This window comes from Ambystoma mexicanum, chromosome 8 (assembly GCF_040938575.1).
Source record: "Ambystoma mexicanum isolate Mex_15411 chromosome 8, UKY_AmexF1_1, whole genome shotgun sequence".
In the NCBI taxonomy this organism is placed as follows: domain Eukaryota; kingdom Metazoa; phylum Chordata; class Amphibia; order Caudata; family Ambystomatidae; genus Ambystoma; species Ambystoma mexicanum.
Genome location: NC_090929.1, coordinates 83,669,968 through 83,694,499, shown reverse-complemented (window position 1 = coordinate 83,694,499; position 24,532 = coordinate 83,669,968). Strand labels below are relative to the sequence as shown.

Below are 24,532 nucleotides of genomic sequence, written 5' to 3'. Positions count from 1 at the left end.
GTGCATATCTTATGGCTTTAAGAGGCAGTACCACTGTGTTCTGGGATCAGATGGTCTTGCGCATCTCTGTGCCCTAAATGCAAGATAATACCTTGCGTTTAAAAGCATAAGATGAGAAGTCTAAATGCATCTTTGCCGTAATCGGCAGTAGATGTCCAGACACAGAAGAATACAGCTGCCCACCACCTAACATGCCAGAGAAGAGAAATTCTTGGCCCTAGTCTTTTAGAAACCACACTGACACTCCTGCATAGTGTATAACAAATTCAAGATCCTTGGTCTGTCATACAACATAAACCAATGCAGACACACTGCCGTTAAAACATAAACATAGGTTAATGAACTATCAGAGGCCTTGCAGTCTGCCAAGCAATTCATCCTGGTCAACCCTTGTACACAACACATGGGAGGATACTGCAACATGAACTCTTCTTAACATGTGCTTTTTCTCTGCTTTACCAGGGATGATCTCTGGTTTGATGACGTGGATCCAGATGACATCGAGGCTACTCTGGGCCCAGAGGCAGCAGAAATAGCCCGGCAGAAGCTGGGTTTGCAAAAAGAGAAACCGCTAGAAGAGGGGGAGCCGGTGCTGGTGAAAAACCAGTCCTTTGATGGGTGAGCGCTGGGACTAATCCAGTGTAGAAAAGAGGATGGGGTCACTTGGCTCAGTCTCAGTCTATCAATCAGGTTGTATGTTAAAGTAGAGGCCATAGGTTGGGGTTCAAAGAGGGGGTTATCTTTGCAGTGTGGCATTAACACGCCAGGTTTTTGCTTGCCAAGTCTTTGCCTATCGTTCTTACACTCTAATCACATGTCCTGACAACCCACCTATTGCCATTCCACCCAACGACTGCCAGATACATGCATGTAGCCCTTGTTAAGTTCTGAAAGAGGCCAATTTAAAACCTTTGCTTTAACCAATTTTTCTTTACTCATGACCTCTTGAAACAAAAACGTCCAGTTTCCCTTTGGCCAGTTGTGCGTTGTCAAATCCTTCAGGGGTAATGCTGCCCTTTTTATGCTTTCACTGGTTCTGTAGAAAGTAGTATGGACAGGCCACTCAAATCTCTCCCTTTGCTGCAACTAGGCCAGCCCATTTTCCTGCCAGCCCTAAAGCACCAAGATACCTTATAAATGGCAGCAGTGAGCTATATAAAAGCAGTAACCTAACACTTTGCCATGTAAAGGTTTGCCTAATGTTACTGTGGACCTATCAGTGTGACACCCCTTACCGCACTCCCCTACGGCAAGATGAGGAACATTGCATAGGCTTGCCCATTTAGTAATATACTGTACAGCTGCCTGCAAGGTCCCAGCAAGTTCATCTGAAAGGGACCGGAATAAGGCATGCTGGGGTTCTTAAATATCTTGGGTCTGGGAGTGCACTGAAATGACTTTTCTAGGGGCAACAATCCTGAGTTCTTGTTGGTTAGGATAGGAAACCTGACTAAACTCATCAGGTCCTCTTGCCTTGCATCTGCTTGGTTTACTCCTCCATCCTACCACTGTTAAATATAGATTTTCCTCTCTTAAACTGTAAGTTACCACTCTCGGGTCCTGTATGAGTTGCATTCAACCTGCCCTGATCCTCTGTTCTGAGGGATGGGGAGCAGACATTCTGCTTGGAATTGGTGGGTCGAATATAGGACCACAGAAGAGGGAAATGGGTCACCCCTATCAATGTCTAATTCTCTTCTCTAATTCCAGCATATCTCCAGGTGGATCAGCCTTGTTGGTCTTGTACATTGCCCTTGTGTTCATCACATCAGACTTGCTGCAAACCAAGAATAAACCTGTTATTCCCCAATTAAACTGTTCCAAACATTTGGTTCCTCCTTTCTGCCTTCCTCTTGCTGACTAGGTGAAAACTGTAACCCATATTTTTTTTTCTCACCCAGGCTCACCAAAGCTGTGGCTATGGACTGTGAGATGGTTGGGGTGGGGCCTGAAGGTGAAGACAGCATTGTCGCTCGCGTGTCCATTGTCAACTACTTTGGGAAATGCATTTACGATAAGTATGTGAGGCCCACAGAGAAGGTGACTGATTACAGGACGGCAGTCAGTGGAATACGGCCAGGTGACATAAAGAATGGTGAGTGACCTGAACAGATTTGGTTTTTGTCTTAAAATGGATCTGTAACTGCATGGATTTCTTTTATTAATGGGCCCATTCTCTGGGATTAGAATACACTGCACCTCTGCCAATCTCCCCATCTTCTCTCACTCCACCTGGGACTGCCCCCCCCCCCCAAACAGTCATGCCACATTGGGGGCCCTCTGTGTATCGGGAATCAAGAAGAACTGCATTTAACTAGGGCATCCCCTTAGGGGATAGAAGAACACATTGTAAAGTGATTCTTCACACCACAAGCCCCCCCGCACACTTAACCCCTGCCACCCATCCGCATCCAAAGTTGTTAGCTAAACTATCTTTTCCAATGATAGTTTTCAAACTCTGGTCAAGCAAAGACATTCAACTAAGACACCGGGTTTCAATGGCCTTTTTCCAACATCAAAATGAGTGTCGGTGAAAAGCTGGGAACTGAAGCTAGCCAACTAACTAACCTCCTAGACCACACCTGATCTTCTACCCCAATGAACTGCATGTAGAGTGATACTGAAAGAAAGTGAAAACCTCACCAGTTGTGTGTTCTGTTGACATTTTTAAGAGATTAAATTGACCTGTTAGGTCCGACCAATTAAGGATCTCAAAGCAGCATCCAAGCTCTCAAATGGCATTGTAATGAAGGCTACAGGCACTTGTCTGGGATAGAAACTTCTCCTGGACTAGAAAAAGAACAGATACTGTCAGCTGAGAGCTATTTTTTCAGGTTGCTTTTAATAAGGATTCCCCCTGCCCCTTTGTCGTTTGAATCAGCTTCTCATCTATTTGAGGGCTCTATGTATGGGAACCACATGCACCCTTCCAGGTAAAGGTTTGGAAGTCATCATGTTTCCTTTTACTAAACGTTCTGGGTATTTATGGAGAAGTTTAACAGTTAAGCTCTAGAAATCGTTCTGCCTCAGCGATCCAATTTTCATAAAGTAAATTTCTCTTTTATTCATTGGATGCAACAACTATCAGAGAGATGCTGATATTCCACAAGGTAAATATTACTTTCATGGTCTGAATATGCTTAGGTGTCAACAGCATGCCAAGCCGTAATGCGTGCACTTTCTTTCTTTTCTTTTTTTTTTTTTAATTAAATGTGCTAGTTTGCACTTTTACATTGTGTTTTTGGAATTACATTGCTACGATGTAATTTATACATTTTCTATGTCCATGATGCAATTCCAAAATTGAACTGTCATGATAATTGGATTGATGTTTTTTCCAGATGCTATTTGGTGCCACATTTCTTCGTCTCCATAGCCTGTTTTCAGGAATGTCATTGTGCTGGCGAATCGTTTCCTGTGTTCTGTAAGGCTAGGGCACTCCATGATGATATGGTAGATTGTCTCCTCTTGATTTTTTCGCTTGCAAAATCTGCATATGTTTTCCTGTTTTGTTATTTGCTTTATAGTATTAAGGTATTCTCTGGTGTACAGAACGTTGAAACGTAATCGCAGGTAGTTATCACGTATTGGTTTGGAGGGAAATTTCACCGGATATGGTGGTAGTTCGTTTACTGCTCTTATGTCTAGTATAGAGTTTGTTCATTTTGTATCTGTTTTTCCCTTGAATGGTTTCAATCCAGTCCGTTTCCTTTATCTTTTTTTTGGCTTCCATTGGCCTGTTGATCAGAGTCTCCGTTGTTATGTCCTATTTATCGAGTAGAGCTTTGCAAGCTTCTTTCCACACTATCAGAGTGGGTGATGTCAGGGTTTCCTTTGACTGTTTCATAATCCTCATTGCAGGTGTGTCATCATTATTCATGATCTTACGGTATATGTCTAGCTGCTTCCAATTGTGTATAGTTTGGAGGGACTGGAGAGCTAGCTTGTGTCGTATCCTTTGTATTGGGAATGAGGCAGCCAGAGATAGAACCTTACGCCAAAATATGCCCTCGATCAGTGGCCAGATGTTATTTGAGATATTGATTAGGCTCTCACTTCCATATAGTAATATTGCAGTCACTTTCAGTCTGTAAAAGACTGTCACTGGTTTCAGCGAGTATTTTCCATACTTCCTTTGTATTGTCAATCCTAGTCTCACCAAGGTTAGTGCACACTTTTTTAGGTGTAGAGACCAGCTCTGCTCCACTTGCGATTGGTTTAGCTCAATACCTAGATATTTCCTTTGTCCAGTTTTTTTCCGTCTAGGTATATCTTAAGGAGTGAGCGTTGTTTGGTGGTGCTGCATCCCAATGACATGACTTTCAATTTGTTGGAGTTGATCTTCATGTCATTTTCCTTGACATAATTGTTGAGAGCATCCAAGCTGTTTTGCAGTCCCACCTTTGTTTTGTCCGTAAGGACAGTATCGTCTGCGTATAGTATATACGGGACATGTACTATATTCAGTTTCGGTGGGTTGGTTGCAGTAGTTGATATATTTTTAGATATGTCAAACAAGTAGAATTTAAAAAGGATGGCGGCCAAAGGGAATCCTTGTTTTTGTCCGTTTTGAGTTTTTATAGCTTTTGATAATGTGCCATCTTTTGTCAGACGAATCCCTATTGTTGTATCACTGTATAGAGCTTTGATTGGGGCTGGCAGTTCGTTTGGGAATTTTTCTTGTTCAAGTTTTCCCCCACAATGTGCTTCTATTGATGCTGTCGAAAGCCATTTGTAGGTCGACCAAGACGGCATGTACATTTTGTCTTATTTCTAAATGTTTCTTGTTTGATTACATTCATTATGAACAAGTTTATGTTTGTACCACGTTGTTTGAGAAACCAGTCTGTCTAGGGTCTTACTTGTTGTGGGTTTTGGTCCACTCGTTAAGTCTTTTGACGAGGATTGCAGCAAATATTTTGCATAGGGGATCCAGCATTGCTAGCGGACGGTAGTTTGCTGTGAGTTTTCTATCGCCTTTTTTAAATACTGGAACTATGATAGCTGTTTTCCAGATGTTGGGAATATACTATTTCTTTTATATTAGACTGAATATTTGTAGGCACAGTTTTGCGCTTCTGGTTGTTTTTTGATCATTTTGTTGCTTGACCCATCTGGCCCTGGGGCTCTAGAGATGTTCGGTTTTTGATATGGGTGAGGACTTCCTCGTAATCCCATTGGTTGTACCAAGGTTTCTTTTCTGAAGTGCAGTTTTTTTGTCGTTTCCTGTGGGGCTGGTGTGTTTGTATAATATGGTGAAGTGTTGGATCCAGTCCTTTTCCGCCACGTCTGTAACCAATCGGTTTTGTGTCCACAAGTCTCTGGCGTTTCTCTTGTTCATTGCATGTAGCATCACTTCCACGTCATTTTGTATGATCGGTGCTTTCATTGTTTTGAGATGTCTGTATTTGTTTTTTTTTATAGTATCAATGTAGTCGATGTGTTTTCTTTGCTTTCCTTATTTGTTTTCTTGATTCTTTCTTAGCAGTTGCTATTTCCTCATGGTATGCGGGATCATGGGTGTTTCTATTTTCTGGTCGTTGAATTGTTTTTTGTATAAATGGAGCAAGCAACCATTCGTAGTTGATTTTTTTCTTTCATGTGGGAAGTTCTGAAGGTCGCTTCCAGTTTTAGGATTTTTTCATCTGGTATTTGCAGTCTGTTTTGATCTAGTGGGGACTTCTATCTGTGCGTCTTTCATTTTTTCCATACACTACTTTGGATCGTCCCAGATAACAGGGAGTTTGGCATGGTCTCTGTCTGTGTTCTTTTTGATTTCGAATTTTGTAATGTTCTTGTTAAGGTTGGGCAAGATGTGTATATATAATCTAGGTATCCTGTCAGTTTGTCTCTGTGCCATGTAGGTCTTGCTGGTTTATCTCCTACCGTGTTGCCATTGAGTAAGGTGAGATTACGTCTCTCCATCGCCGCTGTCCATAATTTCGCTTTTTTGCTTCTTTCAGAGACTGGGATTTTGTGTCCGTTATTTCGGAAGAGATGGAGATTCAAGTCTCCACATACGAAGACATATATAGTTGTTCGTATTTTGCATAAGTAACATCTAAGGAGGTTAGTATTTCGTCAAGGAATTTGTCATTATCCAGAATCAACAGGCTCCAATAGATGTTGAGTAGTGCGATCAGGGGGTGGTCCCCTTTATCAATTTTGTTTGTGGTATCCATATGACTATGCTCTAGGATGGTTATTTGGGACCAGTTGTTAATGGACGTAGCCTCGATTTGGTCCAGGTGAGCTTCCACTTTCCTGAGCGTTAGTAGTCTGGAACATGGACGGCCTGTTTTGTTGTTTATGGCTGCAGTCATATGGGTCATGTATCGGTCGCAAAGAGGCAGTCAGGATATCCATGTCTCTTGGAGGCAGATGATGTCATATTTAAGTAGGTCGTTATTTCTACATCTGAAGAGATGAGTATTTCCACGCGTATTCCAAGAGCATATTCGTATGTGTTGTATTTGTGGGCGTTATAGCTAGGTTGTGGCAGTCTTTTTCCGTATATTGGTTCTAAATGTGGCGTCCAATCGCTTTTCTTCCGAAGTCATTCCCCGTGTATCTTCTCGTTTTTGGCTGTCGGAGCTGACCTTCCTGTTATTGCATGTTTCCATTGTTTCTTTTAGTGTGTCTTTTCTATTTCTGTCAGAGATCTGATCTGTTGTGGACATTTTGCATTTAAATCCTAGTATTTCCATTTCTTTCTTTTGCTTCATTATTGTTTGGGTTTTCTTGTTTGAGTTAATTTGGACGTATATTGCTTCTATTGAATCTTCGTCTTGGAATTCCAACAGGTTTATATCTTGTGTTTGGGTCGTTTTTAACCCTGCAATAACATGTAGTAATATCAAGAGGTGTGTCCTGTTTAAGATTAGCCCATCTTGTTGTGGTGTTATTCGTTTTATCTCAATTGTGTTTTTGTTTTTTGAGGCTCTCGGGTCATGGAATATAGGTTGTTTTAACGCGACCTCTTTGTTTCCTGTGTTTTCACATTGTGGAGATTGGTTTTGTGTTCCATTCGCAATCTTTTTTTCCTTGTTGTTTTCTCGATGTCGATTTTTGTTTTGCTTTTTGTATGATCGAATTTCTGGTTGCTCGGAATCTGTTGTATTTTCATCATCGGCATTCGATGGTTCTGATGATGACCATTCTCCTTCTGTGTCTGAGATTTGTTTGCACGATAGAAAACTATCCTTGGTATATTCCGTGTTCCCTTCCCCATATTCGTCAACAATGAGTGATCTGGTGTCGCAAGATGTCATCTTGTTGGTTTATCGTTCTTTCTAAGATGTTATTTTCCTCGTTTGGAACTGGAGGGTTTTGTTGAGGTTCCTCATAAGCGGATAGATCGCTAAGCAGTTCTACTACTTCCTCGTCAGTAATTTTTTTCCCTTTGGATATTTTATTTTGTTCTGTTTTGTTGAGTGGTTTTGCAATTTCAGGATTAGTTTTTTCCTCCTACATGTTTTTTTTGTCTCGTCCTTTTTTTTCGTGATGGGAAGTATCAGATTTCGCAGGAAAGCACGTAATCCCCTTTTTGCTCCTTTTCCATTTGATTTGGTTTTCTCACGTGATGTGCAGCCTTGTTTTGTTTTGTGAGGTTTTTGTTTTGGTTGAATATTGGGAATGTCTCAGTGGCTGCTTCATCTGTGGTCAGTCCTTTTTTGAAGCGTTTTTCTTTGGCAGGTCGTTGGTGGGTTCGCATTGTTGCATATAGGGTGCATTTGCTGGTATCAATGGGGTGAGCAGATCAGCTGCTTGTCGGCTGTGTTCTAGGTTATGAGCATCGCATTGATTGTTTTCTGGTTTGTTGTCCAGCTTTCCTTGTTGTCCTAAATTTGCTTTTTTTTTGTTAGTTTGTTATCAAGTATCTTGGTTAAGGTTGTGGTCATCTGCTCCTTATCCCTGTGATCCTGTCTAGCTATATCGAACAAGCGATTTTGCCACATGCTGCTTGTTTCAGCTTCGGAGTCTAGTCTGCTTTGAATCTTGTTGTCTAATGCTTCCATGTGCGTTTGTTTTGAGTGTATCGTAGCAATTGGAGTTGCTTGATCTCTTACGGCTTCGTGTATGGATTCATATAGCTTGACAAATGGGATAAGGGCTAAGTTTGTTGCAGTAATCATAATATTTTGAAGTTCTGCCATTGTCGTGGGTAGGCGACTGTGACCTTCATCTTCTGGGTTTCGGCATTGGCAGTAGGTATTTATCTCTTTTTTTGGAGTTATGTTCTGTTATTTTGTGATTTTCAGACATTTTCGATTGCATGAGGTGATAGTTCTCTCGATTTGTTGATCTAATGTTGAGATGGTCTGTACTTCAGGACATAGTCATCTTTTCGTGTCTCGGGGTGGATGTCTTCTATGGTTCATCCTGACTGAGATTGTGTGAGTAAGTACCACCAAACATTTCATTTCTTTTCTCCTGGTCGTTCATAATTTGGTCTCAGTTATGTCAAGTGATAGTCTTGCTATGCGTTGATTTTTGTAGTTAGTTTGGTTTGATCTCCAGTTGGTGTTTTCCATTTGTGCTTTGTGGTAATTGTTTTGCCAAAATTGTTTGGCTTGGATAGCTTTTTTCTTTTGTGCCGTCGTGCGTTGCGTTATGAGGTCATTGGTGGTATTGTCTTTCTGTGCGGCTCCTCATTCACTTTGTTGCATGTGCTCTGTATTTTCGTTTGTTGATTGACCATGCATTCTGTGGCAGTATGTTTTGTGTCCATTATCTCGCTTTGTTTTTCGCTTGCGTCTGTGGGGTCTTGCCGTAACTTGTAGTTCTCCAAGTCTGTGTTACAGCAGATATCCTCTTTTACTTGATGTTTCCCATTTTTCAGCTTGGTCGAGGTACAGACAGTTTGTATCTTTTAGAATCTTATGTTCATTTCTTTCCTGGGAAGGGTTCTTACTGATGAAATCCTCATCTGTGTATTTCTTATTTGTGATGCTTTGTAATGGACTGTGATATTGAGTCTTTCCTTTTTTGACGGGACATTGTCTCAGTTTTAATGTCTTTTGTGGGCGAGTGTTGTCTTAATTTCCTGGGCTCTGGGACAATAAGGCTGGAGCAGTTTGAGATGTCCGCGTCTGATTTGATTTTCTTGCTGCTGTGTTGTTTTGGCACCAGGGAATTATGTGAGTTGTTCGTTTGGTTGATTTCTTGAGGGGTTGTCAGGGTAGTTCTCTTTGTTTTCCCTTGAAGTAGTGAAAGTTTTTCTCGATGTCTCGTGTGTGGGCAGGTGTGAGCGCCATTTGATTCCATCCATAGCTGAGGGAGCAAAGGCTACTGTAGTTAGGGTGATATTTTCGCGGATCAAAGGGCACAGCCCCGCAGTCTCCGCACAATAATATCTGTTATTCTGTAGGCAGGCAGATTTTTGGTTTGAATCTTGTTTTCCTGTTTGATGGTGATACTGCAGAGAAGAAGTGTTGTTATTGCGCTGGGTTTTGTTGGGGTTCAGTGATAATTTTCTCAAGTTCGAGTGCCGTGCTTCTTCAGTGAATGGCGCTTCTGGTTTGGGTTACATGTTGGGGAGGTCTATATTGTGCAGACGACATGTGGTAGGGATTGAGCAGGCAGTTTTTTGTGAGTGTGGTGTTGATTTCTCACTTACGCAGAGGTGACTTGCCGGTTGTTATTTCAGTATTCCAGCGTGTAAGCCGCAGTCTTGTCTGCAGACTGCACTATTCACTTGGCCACCGCTTCGCTCTCCTGCAGTGTTTTGAGTGAGAGTGGTTGTCGCGGGCTGTCATGGGGTGGAGTCAAGCAGAACCTCGCTGAATTAAAGTCACAGTGCTCCAGCACTGGGCTCCATGTGTGCACATTTGCAGATCTAGGATGTAGCCTTTGTCTCCTCTTTCCCCTGACCTCTCTGTACATATGCATCCCTTGACATGCCAGTTGATCACTTCCACAATAAACGTGGCCTTAGTGGTCCAAACCCTGGTTCCAGTGTTTTTACACCAACAAGTTATGAGGTCACTGGCATATTCATAGAGGGACGAGCAAAAGGAAGTTATGAAGGATGGAGAGTGACTGTCTTTGAATACCCGCATCACCACAAATGTAATATTTAATTATCACAGAGAATAGAAATACTGGTGAGGGTGTGACAACATATGCCCAAGTAAGCAATGGTAGGAAGAGCTGCTGAATCAGCACTTTCTTCTGCAATAGAAAGTCTCCTTAATGGTAGATGCAGAATAACTCTGCTAGGCATGAGAAAGAACGTTACCACGGGCAAGTAACTTGTTCTTCAAATGTATTGTGTCCTCCCACGTATTCCTCATCTTTTAATAGACTCCCAAACTAGTAATAATTCGGTGATGGGAGTATGAATTTTATCTCTTCCTTAAATGTTGTTATGGACTGAATGAAGGACCGCTTTTCCAAATTGTCTTTCTTGACTGAAAGATGAATCCAAGCAGTAATGTGTTAACAAAAGTGTGAACAGAGGACAAGTGGCTGCAGCACATATGTTTTTTACTGGAACACCTCTCTGAAGAGCAGCAAAGGTTGCCATGCCCCTTGTAGAATGAATAACTGGGCATTCTGACGAATTTTGGACATTCTTGATATATAAAGCTGAGGGCCCTCTTTGGGTCCAGCCTATGTAATCTTTCCTCCTCCTTTCCAGTAATGGGAGGTGGGTAGAAATATGGTAAAACAATATTTTGCGACAAGTGGAAGTCTGAGAAGGTTTCACCTTGAGAACAACCTTGTCTTTATAGAAAACGGTGTATGGGGAATTACAGGAAAGTGCCTGCATCTCGCTTACCCTGCGGGCTGACGTTATTGCTATTAGCAAAACAGTTTTCAAAGTTAACAGTCTTAATGGCCATGAATGTATTAGCTCAAAAGGAATGCATGTTTCAAATTCTAACACCCGGTTAAGATCCCATATAGGGACCTGGAATGGAATTGGTGGAAATACATTAATAAGAACCTTTAGGAATTGAATAATCGGAGGCATTTTAAAATAGGAGTCCCTCTCCGAAGAGTGCTTGAAAATTAAAAGTGCTGCCAGGTAACCTTTAATTGTTCCAATCTGGAGCCCCAGATTCGCCAAATATAACAAAAGGAAAGCACCATAGGTGTATCACACAGAAAAGGATCCACATTCTTATCCCTGCACCAGCTGCTGAACCTTTGGCCGAAAGCATGATCTCCATTACATCATCCGGGAGGTCCCAATTTCAACCTCTCCGAAACCATGCGTGAAGGTTAAGTGTCTTGGCCTCTGGATGGTGAACCTTACCCTCCTCTCGCGAGAAAAGGTCCTCTCTTTGTGTAAGACGCATTGGAGGGCAGATGGGCAGGTCCAGGTATCAAGATCCTCCTGGCCCAATCCGGGGCAATTAGGATCATGGATTTACTGAACTTTCACAACCTCCTGATCACATGAGGAATGACTGAGAGTGTAGGAAACGCGTACAGGAGTGGGAAATCCCAGTCCACTACGAACGGTATCAGCTAATAATATCGCCACATATATGGTCGCCGTAAATAATATCGCCGGGAAAATGTTGTGGCGATATTATTTGGGTGACCATATATGTGGCGACAGGGGCAAAAAAAAAAATGTTTTATAAAATAAAATTGGAGGTTGCGGGGGTGTCCCCTGCATGTTCCATGCAATAACGACATTATTACATGGAACCCTACGAACACGTCTCCTAGAGCTCCTCTTGGAGGAAATTCCCTGGAGCAGTACAGTTTGCACTTCCGGTTGACACTGGTCGCAAACAGATCCAAGTGGTTCCCCAAAGGGTGAAGATCTCTTGAAGGACTTCCTGAGCTAGTTGCCACTCGTGGGAGACTGTGCACTGCCTGCTCAGAGTGTCCACCGCCATGTAACTCTCCGACTAGGTGAACTGCTGACAGGGAGATTCCTTCTTGAATTGCCCAGAGCTGCATTGCCTTTCTGCACAGTGGTAGTGACCCTACGCCGCCTCGCTTATTGAGTTAGCACATGGCCACCATGTTGTCCATCATTATCAGGACATTCTTACCCTGTACAGAGGGTAGGAAGGCCTGCAGTGCTAGTCTGATTGCCCTCAGCTCCAATAGGTTGATGTGTAGTTTGGACTCCGATGGAGACCAATGACCACTAATTGTCAGATCGTTGGTGTGGGCCTCCCCCCGCCCCCAATGAGTGAGGCACCTGTACTACTGTTCTCTCTGGCCATGGTTGCCAAAAGGGTTCTCCCTTCAGAATCTTGTCCTCGCAGCACCACCACATAAGATCCTTTGCGACATTCTGCCTGATAATTGGGACCATTGAGTCCTGAGGGACCATTGGAGAGATCTAATTCTCAGGCGAGCCTCTGGCACCAGAAAAATGCAAGATGTCATGAGACCGAGTGACCTCAAAAAATAGAAGGCCGGAAGACACTGGCCACTCTGCAATTTAGTGGCCAGCTGCAGAATGTGTTGAACCCTCACCTTGGGTGGCAAGGCTTTCCCCAAGGTTGTATCGAGTACTGCTCTGACAAATTGGAGTCGTTTTGATTGTATCATGTGGGACTTCTTGTAATTGAGGGAGAAGCCCAGTCTGTGCAGAGTGGCAGGTTATGCTGAGATGTTCCAGGGCTTGTTGGTGAACGTGCCCTGATTAGCTAATCTTCCAGGTAGGAATAGACGTGAATCCACCCCTCTACTGAGACTCGCTGCCACCAACAGCACCACCATTAACTTGCTGAAAAGCCTCGGGCGGAGGTCAGCCCGAATGGCAGAACTGAAAATTGATAATGAGAATCGCGAACATTGGATACCTTCTGTGCTTGTGATGGATAGGCACATGAAAGTAAGCATCCTGAATGGCCAATTACGCCATGCAGTCCTAAAGCTGTAGGGCCTGAAGGATCTGAGAAAGCGTAACCATCTTGAACTTGTCCTTCCTAAGGGACTTGTTCAAGTTTCTCATTCATCTGTCCTTTTTGGGAATTAGAAAGTAGGGGGGGGGGGTACCAACCCTTGTTCCTCTCCGCCACAGGTACCAGTTATATAGCACCTTTCTCTAGCAGGGTCAAAGTTTCCTGCACAAGGAGGGGGGATCTGAAATTTTGTAAGAGCAGTTCCCTGGGGAATGACTCTGAGGACTTTTTTAGAAAAGGAAGGCAGTAACCCTGGGCTACCATTTCTAGTGACTAAGCATATGAAGTAATGCCTCAGCATTCTTTCAGATGCTGAGAAAGTCTGCCACCCACAGGGGTCTTGTGGGTTAAGGCCTCAGAGTGGTTTTGAGGCGGCAGAAGCCGTGGCTGAGGGTAAAACTGCAGCTGCTTGGGCCGATTAACACCTCTCCCACATCCACCATGAGGGAATCATCTCTGACCTCTACGACTGACCTGTCTTCTTCCTCTTCCAACTGAGGAGTAGAATCGAAAGGGCTTCCAAGATCATGTACTGGGGTAGGAATGCTGAGGCTGTCTAATGGCGCCACTAAGATTCAGCTGGCGCTTTCGAGGTCTGCAGCTTTTCTAGACTCATCAGCCTTGATGCCAAACAGCCTCGAGCCATCAAATGGCATATTGAGGAGTCTAGATTGCACATCCAGTGCAAATCCGGATATCCTCAACCACGTAAACCAGAGCAGCATGTTGCAGTTGCCATGGACCTGCTAATGTCATCGGCAGTATCCAGACAGGACTGGAGGCATTCACACATTGCTTCCTTACCATCCATGATGATAGCCAGGAAGCTGTCTTTCTTCTGATTCTGGGATGTACTCAGCCGCCATAGCTACGCAGCCCCACAGGGTAAACGTACATTTTGACAAGACACAAGTAGTTTGCCAATTTTAAAACCATACTTCCAGCAGTAAATATTTTTCTAGCCCATGCATCCTCTCGCTTGTCATCCCTATTGGGAGGCATAGAATGGTATGCCGATTGCTTAGTGGATGTGGCAGCCTGGACCACCAAGCTCACTGTTGTTGGGTGCTTCGTTAAATATTCTGGTTCACTACTGGATGGCCTATATTTTTTTGAGAAGTTCTTATTTACTGCAGCTGCAATTTCTTGTTTCCCAATTATATGTGACCTTTTTTGTAGGGCAATATGAAAGGGCAAAATTGGATCTCTCTGGGGACCCTGATCCAGTTTATCAGCTGGGTCATCCTGCTCAAAAGTTGGTGCAGGCCTACTCCAACCCAAAAAAGCAACCACCTTGCTCATTATTTGTATGTATGAGGAGTAAGCATGGTCAGAACGATCTGGTTTTCCAAATTAATTCTGGAGAGGTATCTATACCACTGGCTGTTTGCAGGTTTTCATGCAAGTCTTTTATCCCAGACCCTTCAGAAACGAATTCATCTGGCACATTTGGGGTACCAAATTGTAAGCCAATTGGTGGTGTATTGTCATCTGAGGGTTCATTGTCTTCATAAATTGAAGCTAAAGATTTTTAAAAAATCCTTCTTTGCTAAGGGTTTGAAAATCTTTTCTTGCGTATTTGTGGGCTTCGACAACCTCTAAGAACTCGTTGACAACGACTTTGAAGTTGGTGTTGCAGACTTTAATTTTGTCGAAGTCAACTTCCACACTGCTGTCGACGGCTCCGACGCTGGTGGCGTTCGTGAGATTGTCGGACTTGCCGATTTCTTATGCTTTTTCAAAGGAACCTTCGAAGGCTGGACTCTTGGCTTGCCGAAACCCTGGACGATTCCTCGTCGGATCGGGTTTTTTCTCTATGTAATTCTAGTTTATGCCTCAGACTCGGTCCATAGGGTTTTGTCTTCGCCTTCTCTTTGCTATCTTTATGCAGATCAATGGGGGCATGGCCTTTTTTTCAAGGATGTGGGGCTGCCGTCTCGAAGATTTTTAACATTTCTTTTCTAAATACATCCCATTTTGCTGGGAAGTCCTACATTTGATTACCTCGGCCGAGGAATCATTAGAGGTCGAAGGTGACCTATGACACTGTTTCTTGGCCTTCTTGGAAGAAGACTAAGAATGATGCGATCGACAACTCGATCAAGATTGTTTAGACCTTTTCCGTCGAGGAGAATCTCTCGACTCTCGGATTTTCTTTTTTTGGAACTCTTCGAAGGTAACCTACCCACTGCCAATTTACCTTTACGCACCCTTTGTGCCTGGTCAGTCATCGCCTGACAGGAGTTACACTCTGAGGTACGATGTACGATTCCGAGACACCACAGGCATATGCGGCGGGGGTCGGTGATCAGCATTTTCGATCTGATCCACAGTCCTGACATTGAAGCCTGTCTTAGGCGTTGATGGAGCCGACGGTGAAGACATTTTTGTAGAGAGAATTAGTGACGAAGTTCAGTGAAGAACCAAAGCACGCTGTCATTCTTCAAAGGGAATGCTCGGAAAAACGGAACTGTAGCCAACAGGCGCTGCTTGTGCTACTTATACTAATGATGACGGTGAATGGAGGCCCTCGAGGGACATCGAATCGACAAGACTGCACACAGCGCCCTCTGTCGAAAGATTTTCTGAAGCAGCTGAAGCTGGAAAGATATTATGAAAAGATGAGGAATACGTGGGAGGACCCAATCCATTCGAAGCAGAGATTTTACCAGAACCGATGGGGCCGTTTGGAGCAATCGGCATCATTACAGATCTTGGGGCTTTAAGGGGGGCGGGAGGCAGTGGTCATGGGTTTAGGTCTGGGGGGGTGAAAGTTGTTCGGGGACAGCAGGTGGCAGGGCACTCATGGGCTTGGGTAGCACAGGTGGCAGGGGACTCAATGGGCTTGGGTAGCATGGGTGGCAGGGGACTCAATGGGCTTGGGTGGCAGGGTACTGATGGGTTTGGGCAGCGCAGGAGGCAGGACACTCGTGGGCTTGGGTGGCAGGACACTTACACTCGTGGGTTTGGGCAGCATAGGTGGCAGGGAACTCATGGGCTTGGGCAGCACAGGAGGCAGGGCAGCATGGGTGGCAGGGCACTCATGGGCTTGGGTAGCATGGGTTGCAGGGTACTCATCGGCTTGGGCAGCATGGGTGGCAGGGTACTTGTGGGCTTGGACAGCAAAGGAGGCAGGGCACTCGTGGGCTTGGGCAGCATGAGTGGCAGGGTACTCGTGGGCTTGGGTAGCATGGGTTACAGGGTACTCGTGGGCTTGGGCAGCATGGGTGGCAGGGTACTTGTGAGCTTGGGCAGCATGAGTGGCAGGGTACTTGTGGGCTTGTGCAGCAGAGGAGGCAGGGCACTCATGGGCTTGGGCAGCATGAGTGGCAGGGTACATGTGGGCTTGGGTAGCACGGGAGGCAGGGCACTCATGGGTTTGGGCAGCATGAGTGGCAGGGTACTTGTGGGCTTGGGTAGCACGGGAGGCAGGGCACTCAGGGCTTCAGCAGCACGGGAGGCAAGGCACGTATGGGCTGGGGTAGTATGGGTAGCAGGGCGCTCATGGGCTTGGGCAGCGCAGGAGACTGGGTGCTCATGGGCTTGGGCAGCGCAGGAGGCAGGTCGCTCATGGGCTTGGGCAGCGCAGGAGGCAGGGCGCCAGTGCCGCTTGGTGGGATTGGGTTTGTTTGCAAGCTTTGACAGGACGTAGCTTGGGATATGAGATCATGGGTTTAGGTCTGGGGGTGCAAGTCGTTCGAGGGACAGAGCAGGTGGCAGGGCACTCATGGGCTTGGGTAGCAGAGGTGGCAGGGCACTCATGGGCTTGGGCAGCGCCGCAGGAGGCAGGGCACTCGTGGGCTTGGGCAGCGTGGGTGGCAGGGTACTCGTGGGCTTGGGCAGCACAGGAAGCACGGTACTCATGGGCAGCATGGGTGGCAGGGCACTCATGGGCTTGGGCAGCGCAGGAGACAGGGCGCTCATGAGCTTGGGCAGCGCAGGAGGCAGGGCGCCAGTGCCGCTTAGTGGGCTTGTGTTGCTTGCAAGCTTTGACAGGACATAGCTTGGGTAGGGCAAGATTGCGTAGGTTGTCAGAGGAAGTGCGGGATGTTAGACTGAATGAAGGGCTTAGCCTGGGTAGGGAAGGAAGGGGCTCTGATATGTGGGTATATTTCCTACACCAGTAAAGGTGTTCAGGGCTGTAGGGGGTACAGAGTTCTCAGAGGAGATGACCAAAGCAGGTGTGTCATAGGTAGAGGCTAACAGGTTGCTGGGGTGCATGTTATTGGGTGAAAGGCCCATAGCATAATCCTGGGATGACGCCCACAGAACATTGTAATCAGAAGGGGCATACAAGGCAGTGCCATCATGTAAAACACAAAATACTTTGTAGTCGGGTTGGGCACATTTAAGGCAAACCTATGGGGCGGCACACATGGCAGTGTTGAGAGGTGGGGCACGCATGGCAGTGGTATCTAGCGAGGCACGCATCACTTTGGAGTGAAGTGGAGCAAGTAACGAGCTGAAAACTGGAGCGGCTGAGGCGCGCAAAGCAGTAACATCAATGAGTCATGTAACAAAATAGAGGTAGCATCAGGTATGTTTAGAGCGCCAAACAATATACAGGGGTTGAAGGCATTTATAGATGGTTTCGTAGCGCGATCAGCTGTTGATTTGGTGGGGGGGGGGTTGCCGGGGTGAAGGAATGCAGGCAGTAGGGGCAGGGTATATGTTGGGTGTGGGTAAGGGTAGAGAAGGTTGCTTCTGAGCAAGATTGTGTTTGCTGGCCAGGGTGGTTACTTGATATGTACCGCTGGGAGAACTTGATGCTGAAGAGTGCAACGCTGTGAGGGCAGGTTGGGCAGTGGGCGGGACTGATTGATGCAGTGTGTGTAGCTGAGAGAGAGGGTTAGGATAGTGGGTGGTAGCATGCAGACACATTGTGAGTGACGTAGGGGGCAGGTTATGTGTTGGGGATTAAACAAGGAGCCTGGATGCAGGGGGTAAAGCTGAGATGCAATGAGCAGACAGAGGCTTGTATGAATCAGCATGGGACTTACCTATGCCAGAGGCCACAGAGGTCGGATTTTTCTGGTGGGCAGCGTAGGAGCATGGAACAGAATGTTGTCTCGAGGTCCTGACAGGTCCCACAGGAAGTGGCCTTGCTTCTGGGCCTTCCTGAGCTACGCCTGCCGGCTGTGGATACTGGCAGCAGATAGGCTGATACTGGGCCAATCACAGTGCAGCTGAGGTGGGAGCTGTGCAGAGGCACTCGGGGAGGGCTCTCCAGAGCAAATGCCATCAGCCAACCAGATGGGTGGCCCTCCTAACTTGTCGTCCCTAGTCCATACTGTTATTGGTGGGCTGGCATAGGCCAGTCTCTGTGAGTGGTGGCATATAAAAAGAAACCCTGTACCTAACTTTGGATTTCTACAGAATTTCTGGAAGAAGCATGTTATCTTGCCTGATGTTACTGCATTTTGATGGCTGTACTTCTTGGGTGCTCTTCCTGGATGATATCCGGTTTGAGTTTTTGGCTACAGGGCTGTCCTCCCTGGGCCTCTTCTGGCCTCCTTCTGACTCCACTTGTGTGCTGGGCAGCCTTGCGTGCAGGCACCATCTCCAGTCTTTTGTACCACCAGCCTCCCACCATGGTTGTTCAGCTTTGGTGTTGGTCAGTGCCGTCACCTGGAAGGATGTTGAGACCTCCAACATCCTGCTTCATCTGGCCTTCAGGGCCATACAGTCTTCCCCCACTGAAGTCTTCAAAGTGGGACCATTTTCTGTGGCTTGGCGCCCATCTTTTGTCCGTTAGGCCGCTCACACTTGCTGTGCCGCGTTCGCTCGCCTTTCTGGGGTCTTTCTCGCCACTGCTTTTGCATCTTGATTGAGGGGTTCACTTCTGTAAAGACAACGTTTTTCTTCTTTTCAGTCATTTGGCCATGGTTCTAGTCAGCCCTACAGATAAGGGGAGTATCGGCCATTTCACTCCCTAAAAATTGGCAAATACTCCCAAAAATCAAAAATAGGGTGTAAAAATACTCCCTACAGAAATAGGAAAAAGACATGTAAAATCTTGCACCCCTGCTCTCTCATGAGAAAGTAGGGAAGGAGTCATATAGCTGTGTGGGGCTTAGGTTGCAGGTTGAAGGAAAGACTAGTGGCAGATGGCCACCACCCAGAGCAGTACACTATGGAGTTTGTGTGGCTGTCATGGACTGAAGTAGTTGGATCCTGCAGGAGTGAAGCTGGCCCACCAAACCCCCAAAGCCTGCCTGCTCAACAATCCTACTTCAATAAAACTATTGGCCAGGCAAACCCAAGGGGAAAGGGGAATGGAGAAAATAACAAAAGACAAGAACTCCCACTGCAGGTACTTCAGATTGTCCTCTGTGGATGGGTTTTTAGTCAGTTGAGTTCCTAAAAGGAAAATACAACCTTAATCAATATTATAATTCTTTCTTTCAGACTATTTATTTCTTAATTAAATTATTTTCCTAATTACCTGTTGCCTAAGCTATGTTTGCCCTTAGGCTGCCTTGGAAAGAATGCTGCTGCTACTGTAGGTGCTCAGTATAACTTCTCTTCAATAGTCTATCTTCTTTCTTTTCTTTTCTTTTCTAAAACTTCTGGCTGTTATATAAACAGTAAAGGATACCCAACAATGTAGTTTTTTACTATTGTGACTGAGTACTTGCTTCTGTGTAACTATTACACTAAATATGTAAATCAAATACCTTCTGATCTGATGTCTCTTTATATTCCGCAGGTAAATCCAATTCTTCAAGGATTCTTAACTTGAAACTTCTTAAATACAATATTTTTCTTGAAAATATTAAAATTAGAATTACGCTCACTTGAACGTTACAAAACAGACATGCTTAGTAATCCGAAGCGTTATCATTCGACAAATGTCTTGAAGAAATGATGTCCGTAGGAATATGCGATGCATCCAAAATGGCCACGACGCAGCGTCACGGCGCTAAGTCCTTTACTCAAAACCGCACTAACGAAAAAATACGAATAGCGCGAACGCAACCAACTAAATCTTCAAATATTAGTTAAGAGTTAGGAAATAACAGTTAGAATGAGTAATTCGGCGAATAAAGTTTGCGCGCAAAGTTAATGCCAGAAAATAACCTTAATACAATAAAAAGATGCACACTTGAATTCTTTTGCAAATTTACAATTGTCTTTTCTTTAAATAAATTATTTTTCTTTTTAAAGAAGAGTCTACAAAGTCTTATGAAGATAAGTCTTGGAAATTATCTTCCTTTTTACAAAAAAATACACTTAGCTTAGTTTCTTGTTCTTCTCTTAAACGATTCAGTTGCTCAGCAAACTGGTGCTAGAAGGAAGTCTTCAACGTAGCGTTCGAAAACTTCTTTCTTGAATCTTTGCTTAAAAGAATTATATTTTAAAAACTACAAGAGACTCAATACTTGTAAACTTGTAACTATAGCTTTAATTTACTGGAGCTATCAATAATGTGACCCAACCAGTTGACAACTTTAATGAAAGGCAGTTTAGAACAGTCATCAAAATTCTAAATGACAACACATTGCTGCCTTCAGTAAAATCAACCAATCATTGCTGAGGCTGTGTTCCACCATCTTGGCTTGGGAGTGTTTCATCTGTCTAAATGAAAGTGAGTTAAGGGAAATATGAACAAACTAAAAAGGAAATGTACTACTCTCAAAACAGATTTCATTTAATACTTCAACAAACTCCTCTTTACCTTTCTGGAAATGTATTTGAAACCCCCTATTCTCCAATGAACCTTACTAATGTGAGGTACAAAATGTGACAGTGGCGGAGGAGGAGGAGTAGGAGGAGGTGTGCGCCACAGGCAGCTAATAATTAAACTTAACCGAGATATGCGATTAGTCCCTCATAACAGGAGTGGGTGTGAAAAAGGTCAGTAGGGAAGGGTCTCCCCGACAGGTAACCCTAAGCTTAAAGGTTCTAGTTAGAATAGAAACCCTGGATATATCAACAGGTCTCAGGTAATCAAACAGAAAGCGAGATATGTAAGATGTTGCCTCAGGTATCTACAACTTCTTTCAGAAGTTGTGCACCGTGGGTATGCAAATTGGCCCAAACGCAAATATTGTGCCTCATAATCTCAAGGTTGTCAGGACAACTACACATCAGTTGTTACCCTTAGTAGGAGTCATAGCAAACACCAGCAAATTTATGGTGGGTTTAAAACGGTTTGGAAAAAACCTTTGTATCTGAAAGGTGCAAGCAGGGTAATCCATTTGAGCCACAAAGTCACACATGCCACAATGTCACCTAGTAACATGGCAGAAGTTCACCCCATAGTTCTTCAAGCCTTTTAAAACCCACCATAACCATGCTAATCTCGAACATGACGACCCCTGGGTTATCATGAAAAACCTACCACCCCAGAGATATGTACTCACATTGTTGGTTTCCATAAAGTCAGTTTGAGGAAAGCAAAACCACCTAGTATATGCCGCCTTTTTCAGACGTGCTTTACAAGATGCAAATTCCCAGGAACTAGAACCAGGGCTCCAGATAAGATTTGGAAGTGGCAGTATTTTACTCCCTATTTTGGGAGTGAAATGATTTTTTAAGGCGTAAAAAAATGTAAGTCCAATTCCCAATGAGAATATTTTATAAGAGTAAAAATATGATTTGACTGAAAAAAAAGTGTTTGTAATATTCAATTTATTTGCACCTAGTTATTCATGCACATTAAAAGATACAGGTTTACTTCTTACAATCAGGCAGTTAAATTAGTTCCTTCCTGTGGTAATATGTGGACTACTGGTCCAAACATATCCATGGAGCCATAATGTGACATATCTGCCATATGAAGCAACATTAAATGTTAATCTAGTAAAACTACATTTAAAGAATGTGTGGAAATAATAACATTTTTGGGAAAAATACATTTACATTTGAGTAACAAGAATTACTGAATTACACCACTTGATTGTGGTTTTAGGGTGTGCAGCCCACACCACTGGCCTCACGGCCAAGGTCTTTTTACAACTGCACCGCCAACATCAAATCCATCGTCCCACAACCCTGGACAGACCACTTCTTGTCCTTTTGAACTATCCACCTCTAGACCACTCTTGCCAGTACCTACCATGGCCCCGCCTTGTCCAACAAGAAATAAAGAGTATCACCAAGGATAAAGTGATCCCGGCAATCCTATCCACCCTTAACCGATTAGCGGATCATTTAGACCCCGAAACACTTGTCAACGAATACAACAAAATCATTTTAACCACCCTTGACAATATCACCCCTCTAAAACTCAGACCGAGTAAATCCAAATCCCATTTAAATAAATGGTTCACCCCCAAACTAAAGGATCTTCGACTTCTTAAGACGGGTTGCGATACAGCATGGAGACTAATCCCCTCAGAAGACCACAAAAATAAACTAATGGAAATCTCCTCCCAATATAAAAAGGAAATCCATCTGGCCAAGCAAAACTCATTCAACAAGCGTATATCCAATGCTAACTTGAGTACGAGGGAACTGTTCACCATCCTCAAGGAACTAGAGTCCCCTATCCCCATTCCGGACACATGTTCCAAAGATAAAACATGGTGCTCTGATATTCAACAAGCACTATCAAATAAAATAACCATGCTCCAAAACGAAATAGCCATGAAAAAAGCCTCTCTCATTCAGCCATCCCAGACCAACAATCTGAACTTAGACCCTGCTTTAAAGGAACAGGACCTAGCTGCACGATTCATGTTCTCCAAAACCTCTATATTCGAGGTGGAGAAAGTCATCCTCTCCCTCAAGCCATCAAACTGCCAGGGCAACCCTTGCCCTGCCCAGTTTATAAAAGACGCTGCCTGGGATCTTTCACCATTTATTTCGAAACTTGTCAACGCCTCATTCACATCTGACATTGTGCCGACCAATCTGAAACAAACTTGGGTACTACCTCTACTCAAAAAACCAACCCTAGAACCATTTATACCTACGAACTACCGTCCCATCACGACAGTACCTTTTTTGCTTAAAATCTTGGACAAGATTGCTTATAACCAAATCCAAAAATTTCTGGAAAATAAGCTCTTAGGAGAACACCAATCAGGATTCCGACCCCAACACGGCACAGAGACCACCCTCAATGATCTGAAGGCACAAATAGATGAATTACGAGATAAAGGAAAAATGGCTCTTCTCTTGTTGCTGCATCAGTCGGCTGCATTTGACCTTGTGGACCACAGGGTCCTCTGCAGCCACCTAGACTCAGCCGCACACTTTTCTAAAGAGGCCATAACATCGATCGAGTCATTCCTCAGCGACAGGACTATGAGGGTGTTCTCCCCATCAGCAGAGGCTGACCCGATTCCCATCCTGTGCAAAGTTCCTAAGGGCTCTTGCGTCTCCCCTACACAACATATTTACTAAGCCCCTTTTTGATGATCTGGACCTTCTCGGTATCACCTACACTAACTATGCAGATGATACCCAGATTCTCCTCCCACTTTCTGAGGATTACAACAAGGATTTGGCCTTGGTAAGTAGGGTGTATATTATCATCCAGGCATGGATGGCAACCCATGGTCTATGTCTGATGATAAAACAGAGCTCATCATCCTAGGGACTCCTAACCTCAAAAAGCTAAGCCAAGACTACAATTCATTTGAGATCAATGGCAATATCATCAAGGTGTCTAAGGAGGTGAAGACACTTGGCTTCTATCTGGACTCCATCCTCTCCTTCGACAAACAAGTGAAGTCTATGGCATCTGCCACAGCTTACACCTGTAAGCTCATTAGAGCAGGTAAACACTTTCTCTCAGATAGCAATTGCATTACCTTAGCTAGAGCCCTGATTCTATCGAGGCTCAACTATTCTAATGCCCTCTACATTGGTGCCAATAAATGTATCATCCACAGGATTCAAGTCCTACAAAACCACGCCTTGCGAGCAGCTCTTGAAGTGTCCAAAAGATCGCACATATCCAAGATCAGGCGCCAAAATAACTGGCTGTCCACCCAAAACAAAATCCATTCAAAAAATGGCATCCCTTGTTCACAAAGCCCTGAACAATGCCGCACCGAGCTATCTCACAAATTCCTAAAAAGAAACTCCACCCGACCAGCAAGAACCTCTAATGACAATAGCCTCATCCTACCAAGATTCAGGCTAACTAAGGCTGGGGGAGGTAGTTTCCAGGTGGAGCAGCCCAATTATGGCATTCTCTGCCTCACCCCCTACGTGAGGAGCAGCCCTTTTTGAAATTTAGATCCAACTACATTAACCTGCTGAAGTCTTCCAATGACTAGCCCTTATTTATTTCCTGAGACCTCTTAGTGTAGTTATGTTATAGACCCGCCTACTTGCTGCCCATGTGTACACTTTCATTTTCCCCCTCTGGCTAGTGTCCCAACGTACTGCTAGTACCCATTTATATGCTGTCCTCTTTGTAAATCTGTATATATTTTGCTTGCATATTATCTGTATTTTCTTTGACTTGTATATATTTTGCACTGCGTGTAATCTGTAACCTGTAAGCCTTGCATATTCTGTAATGCTGCGCCCAGCTACCTTCGGGTTTGGTGCGCATTATAAGTGATTAAAACAAACATCTCCTGAACACATCCTGACATTGAACCTTGGAGACATTGAAACTGCCCTGGTTACAGGGTGACTGCCACCCCTCGCTTTTTTCCTCCCAGCTATTATACGTTTATATTTAATGT

General features: G+C 44.4%; 1 protein-coding gene across 3 annotated transcripts in view; it reads left to right on the top strand.

Moving 5' to 3' along the window:
- The window catches only part of REXO4 (REX4 homolog, 3'-5' exonuclease), a 185,864-nt gene that overhangs the window by 146,901 nt on the left and 14,431 nt on the right, over positions 1-24,532 (top strand). For all 3 annotated transcript variants that reach the window (XM_069609354.1, XM_069609353.1, XM_069609355.1), the window contains exons 4-5: positions 463-618; positions 1,902-2,095. In XM_069609354.1, coding sequence (XP_069465455.1) covers positions 463-618; positions 1,902-2,095 — 350 coding nt within the window. The remainder of the gene's footprint in view (positions 1-462; positions 619-1,901; positions 2,096-24,532) is intronic.